Raw genomic sequence first — 23,066 nt, 5'->3', positions numbered from 1 at the left:
ATGGCTTTTATAGTTGCCCTTACGTGAGCTCAAAGGCCACTGGTAGGGTCCAGTAGCCAAACAATCAGCCACCTAGATTCTTATGTAGTCTCGGTCTTCATGTACTTATTTGAGCTTGGGTAAGTGACTTTACCCACTGTGTCTAAGCCATATCTATTCAATAGGGATGGTAACACTCACCCTCACCTCCTCTCATGGGTTCCATGAGGAAAAAAATGAGGTCACTTACATGAAAATTAGGAAACACTAAAAAAGTATAAGTCAAATTAAAGTATATTTTTTTAAATTTCCAAATGTAAAGTTACATATCTTATACAAAATTTTAAATTTGAATTTTCCTCTTTTCCAAACTGTGCTATTTAGTTCTTCAGGGTAAGAGTGTAGTAAACGAAAAGCTGCATCTAATTTCCCAGTGTTTGGCAGAGAGACCCATAGAAAGCAGGGGTTGTCCACAGTTTCCCTGGCTGTCAAAGGACACACCTGCTATCTTCCGTTTTCCACGTATTTAAATGGCTACCCTTGGTCCTAGTCAGTCTCTCTGCTAATCCGTAAACAGTCCTGGGGTGGCTCAAGGAGGAAGCTGCCAGCTCTTCCCCAGAAACTTCGTTCAGTTCAGTCCCCACTTAACTGAGGAAAAACAAACAAATAAAGGAATTTTCTAACATCTAGTCAGGTCACCACCCTAGCCAAATTAAGTGTGAACTTTTCATTTTACAGGTCTGAACTTCCTAAATATTTATGATAATAGGTTAATGTACTTAACAGAAAATGACGATTATTTAGCTATCAAAGCAGCATATTCCATATGTAGTACTAAACTAAGCCACTTCAAAAACAATCCAGTTGGTTTTTGATTAGAGGTTAGAATGACAGATGAGGTTTATAAAGTACCTTCTGTTCACTTGACCTCAATTCTACTCATCCACAAGCATAGTAAAAAGGCTAAAGATCACTTATGTCAGTGATAGTCTTCATCCTTTCCCCTGGAGTACTTGAACACCTTCTCAGGGTACATACAGTATTCCTTCTTTGTTCCTAATTCCCATGCACACAGTGAGTATAAATCAGGTGATAAAAACAAACATAGCAAAATTGCTTCCCACGTGCCGCTCTTCACCATCCGAGGCACTTCCACATTCATCATCTCATTTGATGATGAATTATCATCATTCATTATAATTATTATTATAATAGATAATAATTATTATTATTAATTATAATTATCCTGAGAAACATACCACAGATATTATGTTCCCCTTTTATACAGATAATAAAACAAAGGCTCAGAGACACTAAACAACTTTCCCCAAATCATATAACCAGTCTATGGCAAATCAAGACCAGAGGTCAGGTATCTGACCCTAAGTGCCACAGCCTGCCTACCACATAGCATGGAATTTAGACTCTCATTGTAAATCAAGTGATGGGCGTCCCCTCATGCCCAGAGAGGTAGCTCTGACACCTGACCTTCTCATGGGAATAGTGGAAGCCTTCCATTCCTCTCCTCCATCCACTCCTGTTCCATGTGCCATCCTATTACTATCCATCTTCAAGGAGTGGAAAAAAAAAAAGGACAGAGTTTCTGCTTTTCATAGTACTAGACCAGTCACTAATACATGGCTCTTCACACCATGTCTATAACTTGTTCATGCAATTTTGCCACAGGGAAGCAAGAGCCTTATAAGTATGGCATTAAAGGAAATATGCAAATAATATGCCCCATATGAGACTGCCATACAGGACCCTATTCAAAAATGTCATGACCAACAGAAGGCTCCTGAAGTGTGATAACAAGGCAAAAGACTTCATGACTCTGTAAATCACCGAGGAAATCAGTATTTGAAAAAACTGATCTGACCTATGACATTTTATAATTAGTATACAGTTGGTTTTCTACCAGTGCTACACAAGCATGTTTTCCATCCAAGTATCTGCTTCTCTGGTGAAGGTTCTTGGTGAAGAGAGAAATATCGGACTCCATTTAACTTCTATGAGTCCAAAAGGAGAAATCTATCTCAAAAGCATGACAGTCTGGAGCGGCAGCATCCATTCACTGTGTGTAGTTACCTCTGATGAATAAGCATAGTTCATACCAGTAGGAGGACCACATATCCTCACTCAACCAGGACAGACCCAGGTTATACCTGTTGCCCTGATGTAATTACTAATACAATTCCATTTCCCTCTGAGGAGTGCCCCACTGTGGATAAGTGATCATATGTTTACCCTACAGATTAATACCTTAGTCCTAAAACCTAACACGTTAACCAAATAATGATAGCATTGAGTGATTGTGTACACTTCGATCATTTTTAATTTTTTAAATTACCCTCTCACACATTAAAAATAGAGACAATAACATGTAATAGAGTAGGACTTGGAAGGTCTAACCTCTAGGCTTCACTGTACCATCAGATTATAGGCAATTAGACTATTGATTAACTGCTCTGTGCTTATTTTTCTTACTTATAAAATTAGGAGCTTAGGCCGATGACCTGTTAAGACCCTCTCAGAGTTCTAAAATGTATCAGTCGATGTTAGTTGAACACCAGTTATTCATTGCATTGCTTTACCAGTGGATAAATAAAAGGTATGGTTTTTTGAAATAAAAGGTGTTGGTGTATATATGAGAAATGGTCAGATTTGAGCAAAGTGGAAAAGCTGAAGTTTTGTACGACCTGAATGGCAGTACAGAAATTCAGATTTACATAATCTTCTTCTTTTTCTTCTGCAGTTTCTGTTTCTATTCTTGTTCTTCTCTCTTGCCTTTATTCTATGGCCTTGATGTCAAGGTGCCTCTTACAGGTAAGATTCCATTTAATTCTCAAAATGTGCTTCTAAGAGGTATTTGATAAGAAGGATGCTGCATATAGTTACTATGCCCATGTTTTTTTTAAAACAATACACTGGGTATTTAAATGCCATAAAATGAGAAATAGATCCAATCCATTTGGGTGATTATTAAAGAAATGAAGCAACCATGAAGCATGACGGAAATCAAGAATTTTTTTCTAGCTAACTGTCTTGCTTTGGGAAGTCATCATGTCTGTGGATCTGTGACTTCTCATTGTAGCCCCTCATTACACTGAAAGAGTCGTTTCTGTATCTGCAAAGTAAAAAAATGTGAGTATGTTTTTAGTCTCTCTTCCAGGTTGAAAATTCTGCTTCTGTAAATCTAACAAGTTAAAAATGACTGATTTTTTAACCCTTTCTCCCAGTCCCTCTTCATCAGGACTCAGGAAAAAAGACTGTTTAGGGAGATTGATCTTGTTTTAAAATAAGATAGTTTTCAATGTCAATTTAGAAAAAAATGAAGACTCACTATTATTATATTATCAAGTCAATTTCTTATGAATACAAGTATAAATCATCTTAGACAGTGATTCCCAATGCTATTAAAAATACAGATTCCAAATCCTTACCTCCGATTTAATGAAGCAGATTACTAGACGTGGGGATGAGACAGAGGGTGAGAGAGGTGGAGAGTAAAGATTGATCTATATTTTTAACAAGCATACCAGGTGATTCTGATGTCTACCCAGGTACAGAAACCACAAACCTTAACACCATTATTTAAAAATAAACAAGGGCTAGCTGCTATTCTAAATCTGTTTACCATGGCGTGTGTCCACTTTGGTTATCCTATTAAGTTATATTATGCAGGGATCTTTCCTGGACCTCACGTTACTTAACGTTTTCTATAACAAGTTGAAAAATGGAAGAGAGACACTTTCTCTCTCTGTGGGTATCAACTCTGTTACCTGGATGTGAAACAGAAAAGCAAAAGTACTTTAACATGACCTGATACAAGGAAGGAGTGAAGCAGATATCCCCAGAAAGTTGTATCCTCATATACCCAACTCCCTGGCTTTATTCCTTCCTCCAAAAGATTTTCTTTTCAGACTGAAAATTATCCTCTGTCTGACAAGAAGGGTAGTAACCTTGCAGCACATAAAGAAGAGGACTTAGTTTCTTAAACTGAATGAGAATATCTAAAGAGAAATAGGTGAGATTCTCTAGGAAAGGATCAAAATGGCCAGAGCGTGAGAAAACAAACAGCCCTCCCATACCCCAAATAACAGTCAGTCAATCAATCAATCAATCAATGAGGCAAATAAAGTTCATTGAGACACAAGTACTACATGGTGGTGTAGGGAAGAAAAATCAAACTTCATAAATACATAAATACTAGCTAGAAAATGAGTAGGCTTGAACATTAATATCAATAATGACTAACAATTACATGCTAGGTGCTGTTCTAAGCAATAGATACATTAATCCTCACAAAACCCCCTAGAAAGGAGGTGTTGCTTTTACTCCTTTTTTTTAAAGTTGGAGAAACTACAGCATGTGATTTTCCCAAGACCATATAGCTACAGCGGGCAGGACTAGGATTTGTACCCAGACAGGCTCACGCCAGAGTCCACTTTTAACCCCATTCTGCCTCACAAATGAAAGAGGGCCTTTCTCTCACATTTTGAGCACTATTTATGTTCATATATATCAGCAATCAGAGGGGTCCTGTCTACAATCTGTGTACTACTACATAGCTCTTGGGTTTTGAAATTGCAATGTGCTCATCTCCATACCTTTTCCAATTTTTTGTAACTCCTCGAGGGATATACAAAATTTGATTTGCTTTTCCTCCAGAGGCGTGCGTGATTGACACTTAGGAATGGTCAAATGAAAAAATGCAATTATAATCAATAATAATAATATAGCAAATTAATGTGGCAGTGAATCTGGGTAGTAAAAATATGTAGAGGAAAAAGGCTGAGTAGACTGTACAGCTTTGAAGTTAACTCTACTGTTAACTTTGAATCCTGCCATATACTAGCCATGTCATGGTAGGTTTAGACCAAGGTTAGGTTTCCTATTCCATAAAATGGTTATAATCATATTAACTCCAGCATGGCATTATGTTGAAAGAATTAAATAAGACTATACATATAAAGGATTTGCCACATTGACTGGCACATGGTTCAGTAATCAGCAACTCTTAGCTATTATAAAAAAGAAGAAAAAAAGGTGGCTATCACATTTACTGAGTTTGCAAATATACAAGTTTGAAAATAAAACCTCTAAGTACTGCCGAGTAGTTTACTACCTAAACCAAAAGGAGTAGTTACCTTTTCATCTCTTCTTTTCCGAGAATAATCTGGATTTCAGTAATACAAGGGAATAAGACATTACTGGAAAGTGATTAATGCTACTTATATGTCCAAAGCAGGCAAGAGAGAGGTAGGAAGAAGTAAGGAAGAAAAGTGCTTTCTTATTGGCGGGTAGTAAGAGTATGCTGCAAATAAAACCACAAAAATATTGTTCCTATTAAAGATTTATATTCTGCTCTAAACCTAAGACTAACTTAAACTGTATATAAAGATAGCCTCCTTAAAATGAAATGACTTATGCTTCTTTCCTTTTAGCAATTACCTAAGTCATTTTTGTCAGTGATGATCTAGAAGCTGCTGAAGGCTCCTAACTCCTTACTGCTTTCAGTGGCTGCTGACTAAATAACTCCGTTCACGCATTATCGTGGGACTTTTACCTTAAGTAGGGGAACCCCACGTAGTTTCGGGAGATACCATCTGCTCATGCATTCATTTTTTCCTTCCAGTTTCATTGTGATATTGTTGACATACAACACTGTATAAGTTTAAGGTACACAGCATAATGATTTGACTTACATACATCGTGAAATGATTATCACAGTAAATTTAGTGAGCATCTACAGAATTAAAGAAATAGAAAAAAAATTTTTTCTTGTGATGAGAACTCTTAGAATTTACTCTCAACAACTTTTATATATAATACACAATCACATTAATTATATTTATCATGTTGTACGTAATATCCCTAGAACTTATTTATCTTATACCTGGAAGTTTGTACCTTTTGATTGTGCATCCAGTTCCTCTTCCCCCTACCCCTCGCCCCTAGTAATCACAAATCTGATCCCTTTTTCTATGAGTTTCTTTGCTGGTTTTTGAAGTATAATTGACCTATAACATTATGTTAGTTCCTGTTACACAACATAGTGATTCGATATTTCTGTACATTTCAAAATGACCATCACAATAAGTCTAGTTACAAGCTGCCATACAAAGATACTACAACTTATTGACTATATTCCCCACATTGTACATTTCATACCCAAGACTCGTTTATGTTGCAACTGGAAGTTTGTACCTCTTAATCTCCTTCATGTATTTCTTTCCTCCAAGTATTCTGTATTTTTATTCTAATAAATAGTGTACCACTAATTCTTCCGTGTTAGACACTTACACAGGAAGGCAAAGGAAACAAGAAAATGAGAGGAGTGCAGAAATAGCTATCACCAGGTTAGTTGTTACATCCATGTTACAATGACCATTGAAAATCCTCCTCTTCTGAGGAGGGATGGATTAGTGAAGAACAAAACAGAACCAGCTTTGGTCATTTTGAAGTTGGGAAGACCAGACAGAGAACAGGTGATCGTGATTCTTTATCCACATATTCTAGTTCATTTTTAATGATACTTCTCTGGTGTCAACCATGAATTTTTGAACTTGATAGCTCAATATTTTCGCTTCCTGTCTAGTAACATAAACCATGTTAAAAGGCACATAACATTGTGTTGTTGTTCTGATCCCCAAAAAACTTAACAATAAATGCTGTATTATAAAAACAGCCACAGCTGATTAGTTACAAATTCTCCATTAAAATATACGAATGTTTATTTCTTGTTATATTTACATTTTTTTCAATCCCTCTTCCCACTAATGCCTATAGGTAACATGTGGAAAACAAATGGCAATTGACCAATATCTACAATATGCGTTGTTTAAAATCGGAGAATTTTGCTCCTTGTTCTTTTATATTGGTAAAAGATGTCCATTTGATGCAGCATTATATGCTAGCTAATCAGCCCTTCCTTTATGTAAACATATCCATTAGCCTTTATCTAGTCGTATTAAAATTGTTTCCCTATCTGCCTCACACATTAGACTGTTAGTAAAGCCTAGGGTAGGGCCTATGCTGTATTCATCTTTGTATCTTCAGTGTCTACAACAGTGCCTTATATATACTTAGGTGCTGAATAAATTTTAAATTGACAGATGGACTGAAGGGCAGATGTATGAATGAATAACTAGCTGGGTAAATGAAGGTGAAAGCAGATTTGTGACCTGTTAGATCAGGGCCCTGGATAGCATAGTAATGTAACACCAAGATAACTATCCAGTTTGTTCTTTATATGTCGTTTGGAGAATAACTTAAAGAATGAGTGAACAGAGGAAAGAATACATAAATATATTCTCCCCCAGCTCCACAGGGGTGATATCTTACTTATTGGAGTCAGTGGTTCTCCTCAGACACTCTCATAACTCACTCTTCATACAGCAGCCCAAATGAGTTTTAGGAAACACCAATCTAATCATGCCCCCTTCCTGGGAAAACATCACCATTAGGGTCAAATCACGGTTCCTTAATGTGGCCAAAAAAGCCCTGTCTGATCTAACTACAGACTAACTGAGGCCTCGTGTTGTTCCAGGATTTCCCTTGATGAGCTATACTCCCTTCCGCCTACCACAGAGGTCTGCCCATTCAGCCCTTGTGTGCAGAGTAGAGTCAGTTCTCTATGTCCACAGGTTCCACATTCTTGGATTAAACCAACTGTGGATGGAAAATATTCGGGAAAAAAAATTCCAGAAAGTTCCAAAAAAGCAAAACTTGAGTTTGCTGCATGCAGGCAACTATTTACATAGCATTTCCATTGTATTAGGTATTGTAAGTAATCTCGAGGTGATTTAAAGTATATGGGAGAATGTGCATAGGTTATATGCAAATACCACACCACTTTATATAAGGGACTTGAGCATCCTTGGATTTTGGTGGGAGGTCCTGGAACCAAACCCTCATGGACACGGAGGAACAACTATACTTTCTGTGCTGCTTTATCTAGAGAACACCTTCTCACTCATCCTTCAGATCTCAGCTCACTTGTGATTCCCTCAGGGAAGTCTTCCTAGATTTCACTCCCAGTCAAATGTTATATGCATTTGGAGTTTTGGGTTTTGTTTTGTTTTGTTTTAATTACTGCCTCTCGCCTTCCTTGCATATAAAGTTCATGAGGGCAAAGACCATAGATGTTTTCTTTACTCTTGTATCTCAAATACCTAGACAGTGTCTAGCACATAGTTGACAATCAATAAATGCATTTTTAATGATAGTAATTATACTATAATAAGGAAGAGGACATCCTGTTTTGCAGTTGAAAAAGTACATTTCATGTCCATTATTTTATGTAATACTTACAACAGTTCTGGAAAAGAGATACTATTATACCCCTCTAAACATTAATTTCCTAATTAAAAATTAGCAAGTAATAGCATCTACTATTTTTCTGAGAATTAAGTAATATTATATAAGTAAAGTAACCAATATAGTACCTAGCCCATAGAAAGGATCATTAAAAGCCAAGTTCCTAGGACACACCAAGCGTTCTGTTTTAGATCATGCATTCTGAGACGTGCTTCCCTCTACCTGGACCACATTTCCAACAGCACCATCAACTAGTTAATGTCCATTTGTCCTTCCCATCTCATTGTAAAATTACGGACTCAGGGAAGCCTTCCTTGATCCTCTAGCTTCAGTTAAGTTTCATTCAATATTTTTATCTTCTTTACTAGGATTCTCAAGGACCAATTATCTAACAATCTTCCATATCAGTTTCCTCATCTATAAAATGGAAGTAAGAATAACAGCTACCATTTATTGAATACTGTACGATAAGTTGTATATAAGGGTTGATAGATTGAAAAGTATTGGGAATGGCCCTTAGGGTCCCAGATGGTACAGTATAACTGGTTAGATGGTGGTACGCTTTACCATGAAAAGCATATGTGGAAGTCAGGAATAGGGCGTGATTGCTGTTCATGATTTTTGGCTATTTGTCATAACCAGAGAACAGGAATTAGCTACAGTTTGTTAATCAATGTGCCTCTAAGTACATGGTCCATAAAGGATCTGAACCAACTTCTAGCAGTTAGAAAACTCTAAAGAACTGTGAACATAAGTAGCCTATCAAATGATCTCGGCACACATTTGCTAGGTTTCTTCTGTGAACCGGGCAATGTGGCAGGTACTTGGATACTAGAGTCAGAAGTCAGAAATGACATCACTGTAGTCATCAACTTAGAGTCTGGTGGCGTGTTGTAAACTCTCAGAAGGGATGACTGCAGTCACTGTTTTACAGAGGAGGAAACTAAAGCTCAGCGCTGTAGAGCAATACATTCAAAAGAATCCCTGAGGTTTTGTAATATCCAGAAGGGCCTTCTGAATCAAATATGGATTTGTATTTTATACAGTTTTAGTTATAGCATACTGACCTTTAGGTCATTGAAAATGGGTCATGTGTGGTGACGCATTGGATACTACTTCACTTATTCATAATGCCTGTTTGAATAAACCTGGCTTTGCTGTAGAAATCATAGTTCCTTTTATAGATACTCAATCTGCAGAAATTTAACATTCTGGGAGACTGCCTATAAATCCATTTGTTTTTTAAAACCAACATGGTTTTACTCAAATGATGGGCTTTACTTCAGTTGTGATGGGGAGAAATGGTGCATATGTGCTTTGAAACAGAATTTAGGATTTATCTCTGAGGTTATATAAATTGAAAATTTGCAAGTAAAAGACTTTTATGTTACATATTTATTTTATATATAAAAACACACTGTGTGTGTGTATGTATATACATATATATTTATAAAGAGAGCGTGCACGCGCACACAGACACACACACACCTTAAAGCATCTTTTATACACATTCAGATTAGTTCTCTTCTTTACCAGGGATTATGGGAATCTTATAGCTGTAACGAGCTGTTTGGGGCTCTCATCTCAGTGGGATGTAAGTCTGAATGCAATCTATTTTTTTTTAAATAAATGTATTTATTTATTTTTGGCTGCGTTGGGTCTTCGTTGCTGCGTGTGGGCTTTCTCTAGTTGCAGTGAGCGGGGGCTACTCTTCGTTGCGGTGCACGGGCTTCTCACTACGGTGGCTTCTCTTTGTTGCGAAGCACGGGCCCTAGGCTCGTGGGCTTCAGTAGTTGCAGCACACGGGCTCAGTAGTTGTGGCTCGCACCCTCTAGAGCGCAGGCTCAGTAGTTGTGGCACACGGGCTTAGTTGCTCCGCGGCATGTGGGATCTTCCCGGACCAGGGCTCAAACCCGTGTCCCCTGCATCGGCAGGCGGATTCTTAACCACTGCGCCACCAGGGAAGCCCTGCAATCTATTTTTATCAAAACAAGGCTTTCACTTATTTCCCTCTCTCATCCTTTAATTAAATCTTAGGTTGGTTCCCCAGTTTTTTTTCTCCAGTCATTTCCAGTTCTTGAAAGTCTAGCCTAATTTAAAAATTCAGCTTCAGTCTCTGCTTCATCTCATTTCTTCCCTTATCCCCATGGTGAAGGAGGTGCACGAGCTGGCTCTAAGAGGTCTCTTCCTCTGCCCTCTGCAAGGTTCAGCTCTTCTGGAGGGCAGGGAAGAGGAAGAGGGAAAATGATCCATGCCTCTCAACCCATGGGCAGTGGTTATGGCCCCCTCCCTGGTGGTTGAAGCTGTTTTTCTGGCTATTACTGACCAGTTCTTGTTGTATTTTCTATGAGAGGTGATGGGGCCATTTGGAGGGTCATATGTGTGAATTCTTTAGAAGCTCATTGCACTATCCCCTGCCTGGCTGGGGCCCAAGCCCTTCCACTGAGACTCTGGATCTCATCATTGGTGGTACTGGCCTCAGCTTCTTGTTGGGAAGGAAGTTACTGCCCCGTCTCGCCTTGCCATTCCTCTCCAGTTCTCTGCCTAGATAGACAAAGGAGGATGAGAAATAGATGAGCATTGCTCTGTGTTTGAGCAATAGAATGCAAGTCTCCTTTGTGCCAGCACCACCTTTTAGCACCCTCCCCTCCCTCCCACAGTGTACTTTCATCCCAACCACTGCAGTTCCTTCCCACTGGTTCTCTTCTGTGACTCGGTCACTCTTTCACCTCAGTCTAATCTAGTCTTTGGAAGTAGACAAAGTGGCTCTGCAAATACAAGTTCGAAATATTTCGAACTTGCACCTATGGCACCTATGGCAGGAACTTCTTTGGCAAATCTCTAATTTGCCTCTGTATGGTGGACTGGAAGCATCCTTAAGGTACTACATGCCCCCTTTTCCACCACTTTGGATCTTGGTCACTATTTCTGGAGTGCCAGTAAAATCCTGCTACAGAATTAGTACCTTCACCTTATAGACAGGGAAATTAAGCCTTGGAAAATTTAAATGACTTTTCCATGGAAATCCCATTTTCTCCATCCATGCCATTCACATTCTAAAGGCCATGTCCTTAGGCAGCACATGGTAACATGTCCTCTGTGCCATTTTCTGGCTTTTATTGGAATAGCATATTATGTCCTAAACTTCTACCCAAGCAAAAACCCAGACACATGGACTTAAAGAGGAACAGAGCTAGGAGACTTGACTGGCATAGCCCAGGGAAATACCTTTTCAGAGATACTCTGAGACCAAACAGGAAATCTGTGTGGCAAAATTCCCAAGGAATCCTCAGGTCAGGACCTTGGGGTAGAGACCATCTGCCATTGAATACAATTGTTGTGACATAAAAGTAAGTCACTGAAAAACATAGATAGACCGGCTTTTAAAATAATATCTTATGCTACTGACAAGGGGTTAATTTCCAAAATATACGTACAGCTCATACAACTCAACAACAAAAAAACAAAGCGACCCAATCAAAAAAACGGGCAGAAGACCTAAATAGACATTTCTCCTTTCTCCAAAGAAGACATATAGATGGCCAATAGGCACATGAAAATATGCTCATCATCGCTAATTATTAGAGAAATGAAAATCAAAACTACAATGAGGTGTCACCTCACACCAGTAAGAATGGCCATCATTAAAAAGTCTACAAATAACAAATGCTGGAAAGGGTGTAGAGAAAAAGGACCCCTCTTACACTATTAGTGGGAATTTAAATTGGTACAACCACTAGGGAAAACAGTATGAAAGTTCCTCAAAAAAATAAAAATAGAGTTGCTGTATGATCCAGCAAATTCAAAAATATAAATGCATCCCTATGTTCATAGCAGTACTATTTACAATAGCCAAGACATGGAAGCAACCTAAATGTCCATTGTCAAATGATTGGATAAAGAAGATGTGGTGTATGTATATATATATATACACACACACACACACAATGGAATATTACTCAGCCATCAAAGAAGAATGAAATAATGCCATTTGCAACAACATGGATGGACCTAGAGATTATCATACTAAGCAAAGTAAGTCAGAAAGAGAAAGACAAATACCATATGGTATCACTTATACTTGGAATCTAAACATATCTATGAAACAAAAACAGACTCACAGATATAGAGAACAGACTTGTGTTTGCCAAGGGGGAGGGGTTTAAGGGAGGAAATGAATGTGAGTTTGGGATTATCAGAGGCATACTATTATATACAGGATGGATAAACAACAAGGTCCTACTGTATAGCACAGTGAACAGTATTTAATATCTGTGACAAACCATAATGGAAAAGAATATGAAAAAGAATATATATATATATGTGTATATATATATATATATATATATATATATATATATATATATATCTGAGTCACTTTGCTGTACAGAAGAAATTAGCACAACATTGTAAATCAACTATACTTCAATAAAATTTTTTAAAATACAATAAAATGAAAATAATATTCTAATTGAGCTTCTCAAGGCATTGGCTTAGAAGGTCCCAGAGAAGAAGGCAATAAGGATAACAGCTAATATTTCAGGTCACTTATATGAGACAAGAACTGTTAATTGCTTTACATGCCTTACGTTGCAGTAACCCTTGAAATAGATACTTCTGTTCTCTCATTTTAAATTAAAGAAATTAAGCTTAGAGATTTTCTTTATATAACATGCACAAGATCATGCAGTTCCAAGAGGTGGTAAAAAATAAAAGATGGTTTTTTCTTTTAAAAAAAGAGTTTGTGCTTTTATTCTGTTTCAGCTATTGACAGAAGTGATGATTAAAGAATTTCTCCGTCTGTTTTACAGAGTAACCGAAAACACGGATAAGACTGCAGAAAAGCAGATACTTCTAAACCTTCAAAGATGGCAGAAATGTTTACAGCAGTGAAAGGGAGATCAAAAGCTTAGAACTATAATGTAGCCAGGACTACAACTGTGTATTTTAAAGCCATTGTTCAAGGTTTCTTACTTGACAGTTCCTACATGACCCTGTTGAAAATCTACAATATATGCTGCATTTAATGAAACATGTATAGGTCAAACCAGAAGGAAAGAACTATAAACATAGATTGCGAGAAGAAAACTTATTCAGCAATGGAAACAGTTTCAACAGATCAAGCAAAGATGTGTCTTGGGCATGGAACCAAAGTTACAAAGAAACATTCTACCCCTGCTGTGCAGGGGATGTCATTTTAATGTAACACTACACCCCATGGAATCACTAGTCCTGAAATAAACATCATTTTAAAAAATCAAACAAAAAAATAAGGGTGGGTGGGGATTGAAGCACGAGGAATACCCATGAGGAGCTATTTACAATAAAATATTTCATTTGAAAAGTCTGGTTTCTTACTACAGGGATTTGCTTTTCTGTCTTTATTATTGTTTAAAACTCAGGAACTGAGACATCTGCAATTTGAGTGAGAAGAAAAGCAGTGAGTGTCTGGTTTGTTTTTCTGCAAACGGTGGAGCTTGTGGAATGCATTCCACACATGACAGAGGAGAAGTGGATCACAGTGACCCCGACTAAACTGGCAACCAAAGTGAAAGACCCAGGCGAATGCAACATACGAAATAACAGCACATGTTGACGCTTCCTTGGCCTTCTGTCACATCTGTGGTCCTCCACGAGCAACAAACTGATCTCATTCATATTGAAAATTAAGAAGATGATGCTCTAAATCACAAGCTCCCTGACTTAGTTCTGTTTAGAATGTCAACGACTATAGGGCCAGAGGCACCTCTGAATACTTCCATTTCCCAAATACTGGTCTTCAAATGGCTGCTTAAAATTGCCTGCAAATAACATGTTATGTGATTTGATACAAATAGAGGCGATAAGTAAACTTCTACCAACAGTTGAATTTACCACAGAGATGTGACTATTAAATGAAATTATGATTATTTTTAGAAGTATCCTGATATGCTTAGAGCATTCTGACCTCTTGTCATTTAGACTGATAACGTTTTTCTTTTTCCCCAGAGATCTGACAGCAACAAGGTAGCTCTACTTTTTTATATAAAAGTAACATTGTGTTACTGATAAGGTCATTTTCTACCAGAGACAATTAGAAGACTGGTACTTTCCTAGGTTATGTAATACTGAGTCTTGGATTCAGCTCTGAGAGCAAATAAATGTTCCTGAAAAACTAATTTTAGCCTCATTTACTGTAGATAAAAAGCCTCAATTTTTCAAATTGTCAACGTTTTATTTACAGGGCTAGCATTCCCATGCATTAAGAATGTGTGTAGGGAACCAGAAACTCTTTCTGTGAAATGCTACACAAATTCTTCCATACGTGGGTTCAGTATCTTATTCTTCAGTTTTAGCACTGGCATTTTCAAAGCCAGAACAATAACTGAAGAATGTACAAGAAAAGCTACAATGCGGGAATCCCACTTTTTGTTCTTATATTTACTGCTGACCCAGGTATCTTTGGCCCAGTCACTTAACCTCTCTGTGCCTCAGCTTCCTCGTCTGCAAAATGAGGTTAAAATGCTTTTTCATAAAGGTTTTTTGTTTGTTTGTTTTTTCTTTTTTGTTTTTTGAGGTTTTTTTGCAATTCTGGAACAAGAGGTGCTTAAAGTAGCACAAAGTGCTTTGTAATTATAATGACTGCTATATTTGACTTTCTTGTGTTGTTGAGAAAGAGTCCCCTGTGTAGTAAAATAGTGCTTCAGTTTGGTTCAATCTAAGCACGGTAGCACTGAAGCTTTCCCATCAATTACTAGCAATAAAGATTGAGCGATCCAGAGCCAGGATCCCTAATCACCTATAGTAAATAGATCATTCTCATGCTATTGAACAAGTTAGAAGAATGTGTAATTTCAATGATAAGCATTTTCTAGCTCCCCTTACTGTATATGCATGCCATAATACAAAACTCCACTTTTATCATAGGAGAGCCAGCCATGAAATTAAGGTTTGAAGTGAACTGAGAATATCACATAATTAGTCTAATTATCCCTTTCATTTGGAGAGGGAGGTCTTGTGAGATGTCCTACTGGGAATATACAATATAACTATCCTTCTGCTGGGTTCTTTGTTCAACTGGGTAGGTTCAATATTAAGTATGAATAGTACATGCATTGTGCAGGCAATATGAAAAAGGGTGCTACTACAGTTTGTGACCCAACACTTTCAAATCTCAGTCAGAACATATGGAAGAGGATAAATTACTCTCCCATATCTTAGACGACTTTTCCATTGGCCATTCCAGCGTGCATCTGAGCAAATTCATACCCCATCTGCTCCACCAAACCTCCTTTCTTCCTCTTCATCTTGCTTTCCCCACCAAGAAACTTGTAGGCTAAATTTTATATCCAAGCACTGACTGGGGTTTGAACAATCAGAAATATTTATTAAAATAATGTAGTTTAATCATGTACCTTATCTGCTATAAATCTGATTGTATCACATACACACAAAATCATACAAGAGCGATGCCCATGAGAATGGCCATCTAAGCAGCTTTAGATGTGTTTACGGAAAATGCAAAAAAAAAACAAGGAGGGGGATTTAGCTTAAGATCCAAGAGATTAGCAAATTTCTCTAAGATTTTAAGCTAAAAGGTGATATTTTTACCGTACCTTACTCATGATCCTCAAAATTAACATATCTTGGGGTAGGGCTAACTATTTTGATAGGCACATTCTCTGTTATCCATTTCCACAATTAGAAAAAGCATCAGCAAAATTGTACATGTGTGTTCCAGTCACTCATGGATCCAAAGAAATGGATCATATCTAAATGAACGCTTCCCTTGCATACTATGTTCAGCAAGCGTAAAAAGAGTGTCTCAATAATGGAGAGGTTTATTGTGACTCCACTTCTTACAGAGATCAAATGATCCCCACTTGGGTCTTTAATATCTGCTTTAATTTCTACATCTTAACTATCCTGACATATTTGGCCAGTGGGTTAGCAGCAATCAGAACAGCATTCTTCAGAGTTCATTTTACTTAATTTTTCTTAACAAAGTCTTCATCTCTTGGAAAATAAACAACTGAAGATATTAAAAAAAATAGTTTGAGATAAAACGAAAGTCCCAATTTAGCACGGCTATTGAGGACAGGAAAAGTTTCATGAGAAAGGAAAAAGAAATAGAAGACTGTATTTGACTATAAAACTAGAAAGCATCTATTACTAAATTGTCTAACTTTTTTTAATGGCCACCCAAGTTTTGTTTTAGGTAACACTAGAATTTGCTAAAAATAACTATCAAATCCCTTTTAACTTACATCATATAAATGAAATTTTTGCCAATAGCAAGGTTTTTAGGGGTGGAAGAATAAATTTTGCTTTGATTTTTTTTTCCATTTATTAAAAAAACTGCTCACGTAGGTGGCATGGTTCTTCTAAAGGATAGAGATGATGTAGAAGGCTCATGGGTCATCACTGGAGTAGAATGAGGACATACGTTTTCCACTAGTAATAGAAGAAATAAAGTTTTGCCAAACAAATTTTTGCTACAGTATTTCAACTTACTTTTGTGGTTTTCCATTTAAAATAAATCTCTGGCAAATTTGTTCCTTTTTGCCTATTTATTGTCAACTTTTTCTGTAAACCCATTGTATAATTCACGTGTTCAATGTCTTTGATGTAATTCATAAGTTCATTGTTTTAAAATGAAGCATGTCTTTTTAACCTGCCTAGGTTTTCATGGAAACTGTAAAAATAGTATTCATCAGTTTTGTGTTGATGCTAAATAACTGGATCATATGTGTTATATTACGTCAAAATAGATGGGCAGCATAGACATTTTATTCTTTAAATATTTAATTGCATTTTTGATCTGTCAAAGAATGGTACAGTATATATATGTATACATATACATATATACATGAATGTGTATGTATATATTTATCTGCTATATTGAAAAAGTTCTCTATAACTTGAGAGATAGTCATCAAAGCAAATCTTAGGTGACTGTTTATGTCATGAGTTAATGCTTCCAGGGTGGACCCAAGCCTCTCCTTAAGTGGACTTCTACTTTCTAAAGGGAAAAGAGTAGGTCAAAAGGTCTTGAGGGCCAAAAGCTTCCATTCTGTTCAACTGCCTTGTCATGTCTATATAATATATTGTCCTGAGACTGAACCTCAGGCATTGTGGCAGGAGGATTCAGACATAACAGAAGTTGGAGTTGATCCTCTGTGATCCCATTTCAGTACCAGGCAGAGCAGATTCACATTCCTTTGCAGCCTTTAGTTTGGCAGTTTAGTTCTTTCTAAATAAATCTTCTATCGTTAAGAGTACAAGACCCATGTTTAATCATAATCACTAAAGATATACTTCAAGGGGTAATGTGGCAAAAATAAACGGACTATAATTTGCTATATTCAAGCTAGTATATGAAACTCAGAGGTACAGGTGGTTGATTGGGTGAAGTTCCCTGTTTTTATCTCTGTGTTTGTGCATTGAGGTCTCTGAACCCACGCTTATGTTTCCATCCTTGTGATATCAAAGTTCTGTAGGGTGGGAGTGCTGTAGATAAACAACTTGGAGTCCAACTTTGCCTACAGTCAAGCCTCTACAAACTTACTTTAGTGTGGATGATGCAGTTTCCCAAAAGCAGATCCCCAGCATCCCTTGATAACAGCAGTCACTTATATTTGATGGATAAGTCACAAAATGTGCCTATTCCCCCCCATTAACCATAATAACTTCCCACAATGAGGCAGATCAAAATCCAAACACTTTTATAAATATGTGATGTAGATATATACACATATACATTCTGTATATAGTATGATGGTTGTGAGCGCTTACTACATGTGTACTTCTGTCCTAGGACTGAGGAATTGGGAAGGGGTTTTCTGATGCTGCTGGGTAACTCATGTTTTTGTTTAGCATCTGGTATCTGTGCTCTACCCCTGCTTGCCTGTCTCTTCTCCCTTTCCTCTACCTTCTGTCCATTACTACTATTCCCTGGTTTTGACTGAGGCAAAGAACTACTCATTGGTTTTCCAATTACCCAAGCCCATAAACTAGCCTTCTGGTGATGCCAGTGGTTTTTCTGGAAAGAGCAACAGAGTCCAGCACAATCTACAGTATTAATATTAGCCCAAAGTCACATATTTTTATCATCTAAAAATCTCATTCCGTAAAGGGTTTATGCCTGCTTGAACCTCCACGATACAATTCTGCGGGGACTCAAGTACAAAGCCCGTGCATGGGAATACGTAATTCCCCAGATGTCTACTGTTTTAATGCAGCCAGGGGGTCAATTTCTCAGAGTTCTCATTCAGTCAACTGCTTCAGTTGGGGTTCTTTCTCTCCATCTCATTAGCATGACTCCATATATTGCTTCAGTGCTTGTTTATCAATGGAAGAAAAATATAAATTCACTGAGTTTCACCAGAATGATCCTCTGAAGTACACCAAACATGTACATGTACTGTATGTTATTACCGTAGAGATTGGAATCAACTTACTGTATGTAAAGTTTTATGAATGGTTATTTTATAATTTATGTATTTAATACAGGAATCAATGAGCTCTGGTGTTTTAGTTTATATAAAAATAAAACAAACTGCATTTTTAAAAACTTTATCTTGCATTGTCCATAGGTTTTTGTTTTGTTTAAACTCTTAATCTACTTTAGAAAAGCAGGGTGAGGGAAATCAGGGTTATCTGTATAATGTTGGGGAACAAACTCTACATCAAAGATGGTATATAGGTTTCTTCTCATCTATCCACTCTGAATTTTTTATTGTACCTGCCAGGGGCACTATGGTGAGGAGTCCAAGGCACAATTTACACTCATGAGGAGGGAACTATGGTCATTAGCACGCCTGCTCTGAATATAGTTTGGGGAAGAATGTTGCCAGCTATTTGCCATTCTTATTCTAGCTATTACTTCTTTTGCTTTATCCACCTACCTTTTTTCTCTACCTTGTAGACCCAGTAGATGTAACAAGTTAACAAGCGTCTGTTACATGACCATCCATTATGTGTCCATCCCTATGGCCTGGTATGAATGGGTCGACCCTCAAAGAGCTTACAGTTTATGTGGGAAACGACCCATGTATACATGAAACAAATAAAGAACCAATATGGCACAATGTGAGGCATAATTTTATAGTTCACTATTGAGAACAATTAAAAATAATATTAGTCTTTGGGGGTGGGCTTGAAAAATCCATGCTAAGAATGGTTCTTAAGTTGCAACCTCTTATTTTTAACTAGCAAAAAGTGTCGCTCATCAAGTTAAAGTTCTGTTACCCGTTTATAGGAACCATCTCCTGTGTCATGTCAGATCCCTAAAACAGAGAGTAAAACATAACCCCAGCCCTCAAGACATCATGACTACATTATTTGATGAAGACTTACAATTGCCTGAGTCTCTATGAGAAAGGTACCAAGCATATCAGCATGCCATGAAATAGGCAGTTATTGTTATGGATTCTGTCTAATGTTATAAATGAAAAGTTTTGATGAACTCCAGTTCTGTATATAACTCAAATATGCTAATCATGTCAACAGCTCAACTGACTTCTTCTAGCTCCAAAACAAAGTACCCTGGTGTCTTTTGGAGATATTAATGGGGGCAGGGAACACTTCCTACCATAGTGCCAGTGGGACAAGTAAACATCCACTAGGTTCATACAAAGCCCACACAAAGGGACTCCTCCTATGGCCTCATGATACAGCTGTGCCTCTGACCTACAGGTGAGCAGCTTTCATAGGGGTGCAAATGTGTAGTCAAGTGCTTACCTACTCCATGGGTAAAGTATGTGTCCAGTGGCTGATAAAGAATGCTCACTTTATTTAAGCTACTTTGTATTTACATACGAAATGTCAGAGTGAATGATGAAGGCTTTTTTGCTCACTGAAAATGCTCCAAATAAAAATGTGTTTAACAAATACATTTTTGCATGCAGATGCACTTATAAATGTGAAAACATTGGTTTTGATCAATAGGCTCTATAACAAAGAGTCATTGGGAATCTGTGCCTGTATTACTGTAAAAATACTGAGAACAAGGGCCACTACATCTATATCATCTTCATGAAGCTCCATATGACACTCTTTTTTAGAATTTAGAAGGAGAAGGAGAAAACAAAACAACAGCCACTTCAAGAACTAGATTCTTCTTCCTTTATAATAAGAAATAAATAATTTATTATGTAAATTACTTTGCCCTGACTGCCTAGAAATGCATGAACAAATCTAAAATTTAATTATGGAATCTTGTCAATTATTTCTATTTTCTTTTTACTTTATTGATTTCACTCTTTTGCCTTTAATTTACTTTAGTTTTGCCTTTAATTTACATCACCTCAGATGTATTTTTGTACAGCCACAGGGTATAAATTCAATATTTTTAAAGTGCACATTAAATATTCTTAGAGCTACTATAGGAAAGTATCAATATGTAGAAAAATATTCAAAACATGGAAGTAAAGCAAAATGAGTATTTGTCTTTCTAATTTCATTTCAGAGTGGTTTCTAATATGTCAAATGAAAAGTCTTTTGACTCTGGGGAAATGCAGCAAGTGATGAGAACCCCGTTGTTTTACAGCCCTGTAAAGCTAGAAGCTAACTTGCAGAAAGTTGATAAGGTGAGACTTTTTTTTTTTTTTTGCATGATAAAAAAAGAAAAACTCAAAGATGAGGCGTTTGTCCTATATGCCAATTAACCACTTTGGTTTCTAGCATACTGCCTTCTTTCACCGTAATTTGCCTCATTCTTCAGATCTTTCTTGAATCAGGTCAGTTATTCTACTGGTTTCTTTATTTAATGGAGTACATAAAACTTGGACACATGCTCATTAATTTTTATGAGAATGACATTTTTAACAATTTGAAAAGAGTGCTTTTTCAAAAGGCATTCTAAGGGATATAAGACAAGATATGTTCCTTGCTCTCAATGAACTTCTGGTAAGATAAGGCACTTAAGTCCCCAAAACAATGAAATAGAAATTAATACAGGAGGGTTAAAAGCCACCATCTGCTAAGTATCCTGAGTTAATCTTTGAATCCAGACCTGTTCCCTCTCCTAGTTCCCCCAAGTCAGTGAGAGCTGTCAGATAGAATTAGGATAGATTCATGGGCTCAGTTCTCTCCTGCTTTTCCCTCACCCTCCATATCCAGTCCTTCACAAGTTCTACTGATTTTACTTCTCCCACCTGTCTTCTATTCTCCATCACTTCTGTTAAGAGCTTCTCGCCTGAACCCTTGCAGCAGCTTCTTAGTTAAATTAACTGCTTCCACTTGTGTCCTCTTTATTTTTACCCTACTTGTTGTTTCCAGCTTGATTTAATGTGCAGATCATAGCAGCTTGTTCTCATCTTTAAAATTACTCCTTGCTTTCCCATGCCTACCTGGGGTTGACTCTCAAACGCTTATGGAGCTACACATGGGATTTGGGGCTGGGGTAAGACACTGCAGCCAACACAAGCCTGTTATTTTGTCTAACCCAGCTATAGGAAATAAGGCTTAGACTCTCAGCGTGGCCATTTATGTCCTGGATACCTCTTCTAAAACTTGAATATTCAGCTTAGCCATCGTCTTCCTCAAGAGTTGGACACAATATCCTTTGTTCTCCCAAAGCATTCTATGTGTACTCATCTTGTCATTTACCAGGTAATTAAAATTACTTGTTCTGTTCATCCCTACTTGTACCCCCAATTAAATCTGAGTTATTTGAGAGCAGAGAATATGCGTTTTTCAGTTTTCAATCTTCAGCAACTAATACATTTCCTAATATGTAGCAGAGTCTCTGTGGAGGGAGTCCTTTTTCCATGTTTTTATTGAAGTAGACTTGATTTACAATATGTTTCAGGTGTTCAACAGAGCTATTCAATATTTTTATAGATCATACTCCATTTAAAGTTATTAGAAAATATTGGCTATATTCCCTGTGCTGTACTTACATCCTTGTATCTTATTTATTTTATACCTAGTGATTTGTACCTCTAATCCCTTTCCCCTTTCTTGCCCCTCACCCATCCCTCTCCCCTCTTCTCACCACTAGCTTGTTCTCCATATCTGTGAGGCTGTTTCTGTTTTGTTATATTCATTTGTTTATTTTTTAGAGAAGTATCACTTCTCATTTGGATGATAAAAGAAGGCTCCATGAATGTGGAAATAGGTAAACTGGGTCATTGTTTGGAAATTTATTTTATTGTTGTTTCTGGGGTTTTGTTGGTTGGTTTTGTTATTATATAAGGGTTTTGCTATTTCTTCCTGTTGTTACCTTATTTTATATTTTGAACAATAATTTTGGTCCATAAACCAAAAGCTCTTCAGAAAACAGGCAAAAAGACTAACACATTCCCTACTCGCTTCCCTTATCCTTCCGGTTGAAGTTCTCTATTCCCCTGTATTCTACCCTCTGACCACAGGAGGGGAGCATTTGTCTAGAAGTCCAGGAAAAAGTGTCAGCTCAAAGAAAATCCGAAGTTGATTTTATGGGGCATTTTGTGTCTCTTGATTTTGTGTTTCTCTTCCGCACGTCCATATGAAAGCAATAATCTAAATATAAACACTGTCTTGTCCACTTTTCTGGCATGGTTTTTCACCATCTTGGTTTTTTCAGTCTCTCCTTACTTCAGGGAAGCTGGGTTGTTGTCTTTACCCAGGCTGCAAATTCATTTGCAAACACAAAGGCTCAGGGAAACTTAGAGACGAATTACAGCCTCAAAATATTCCAGACTCACTAAGATGCCAGACAAAAAGGGTCAAGGCAGTTCATCAGATTCACTCCGGAATTCTCCCCCTCCAAAGCAAGTCCTTCCCAGAGAACAGACAAGGGA

General features: G+C 37.3%; 1 protein-coding gene across 4 annotated transcripts in view; it reads left to right on the top strand.

The window, feature by feature from the left end:
* The window catches only part of JAKMIP2 (janus kinase and microtubule interacting protein 2), a 167,702-nt gene extending 154,054 nt beyond the window's left edge, over window positions 1–13,648 (top strand). Inside the window, exons 21-22 of one of the 4 annotated variants that reach the window (XM_029217355.1) lie at window positions 2,735–2,805; window positions 13,113–13,645. In XM_029217355.1, coding sequence (XP_029073188.1) covers window positions 2,735–2,785 — 51 coding nt within the window. In that variant the 3' untranslated portion in view covers window positions 2,786–2,805; window positions 13,113–13,645. Of the gene's footprint in view, window positions 1–2,734; window positions 2,806–13,112 lie in introns of those variants that run through there. The other 3 variants (XM_029217358.1, XM_029217356.1, XM_029217357.1) reach the window with 3 other exon arrangements.
* The last annotated feature ends 9,418 nt before the right edge of the window (window positions 13,649–23,066 follow it).

Source organism: Monodon monoceros, unplaced genomic scaffold (assembly GCF_005190385.1).
Source record: "Monodon monoceros isolate NGI ecotype Baffin Bay Population unplaced genomic scaffold, NGI_Narwhal_1 Super_Scaffold_12, whole genome shotgun sequence".
Taxonomy (NCBI): Eukaryota; Metazoa; Chordata; class Mammalia; order Artiodactyla; family Monodontidae; genus Monodon; species Monodon monoceros.
This window is presented reverse-complemented; position numbering and strand designations above follow the sequence as displayed.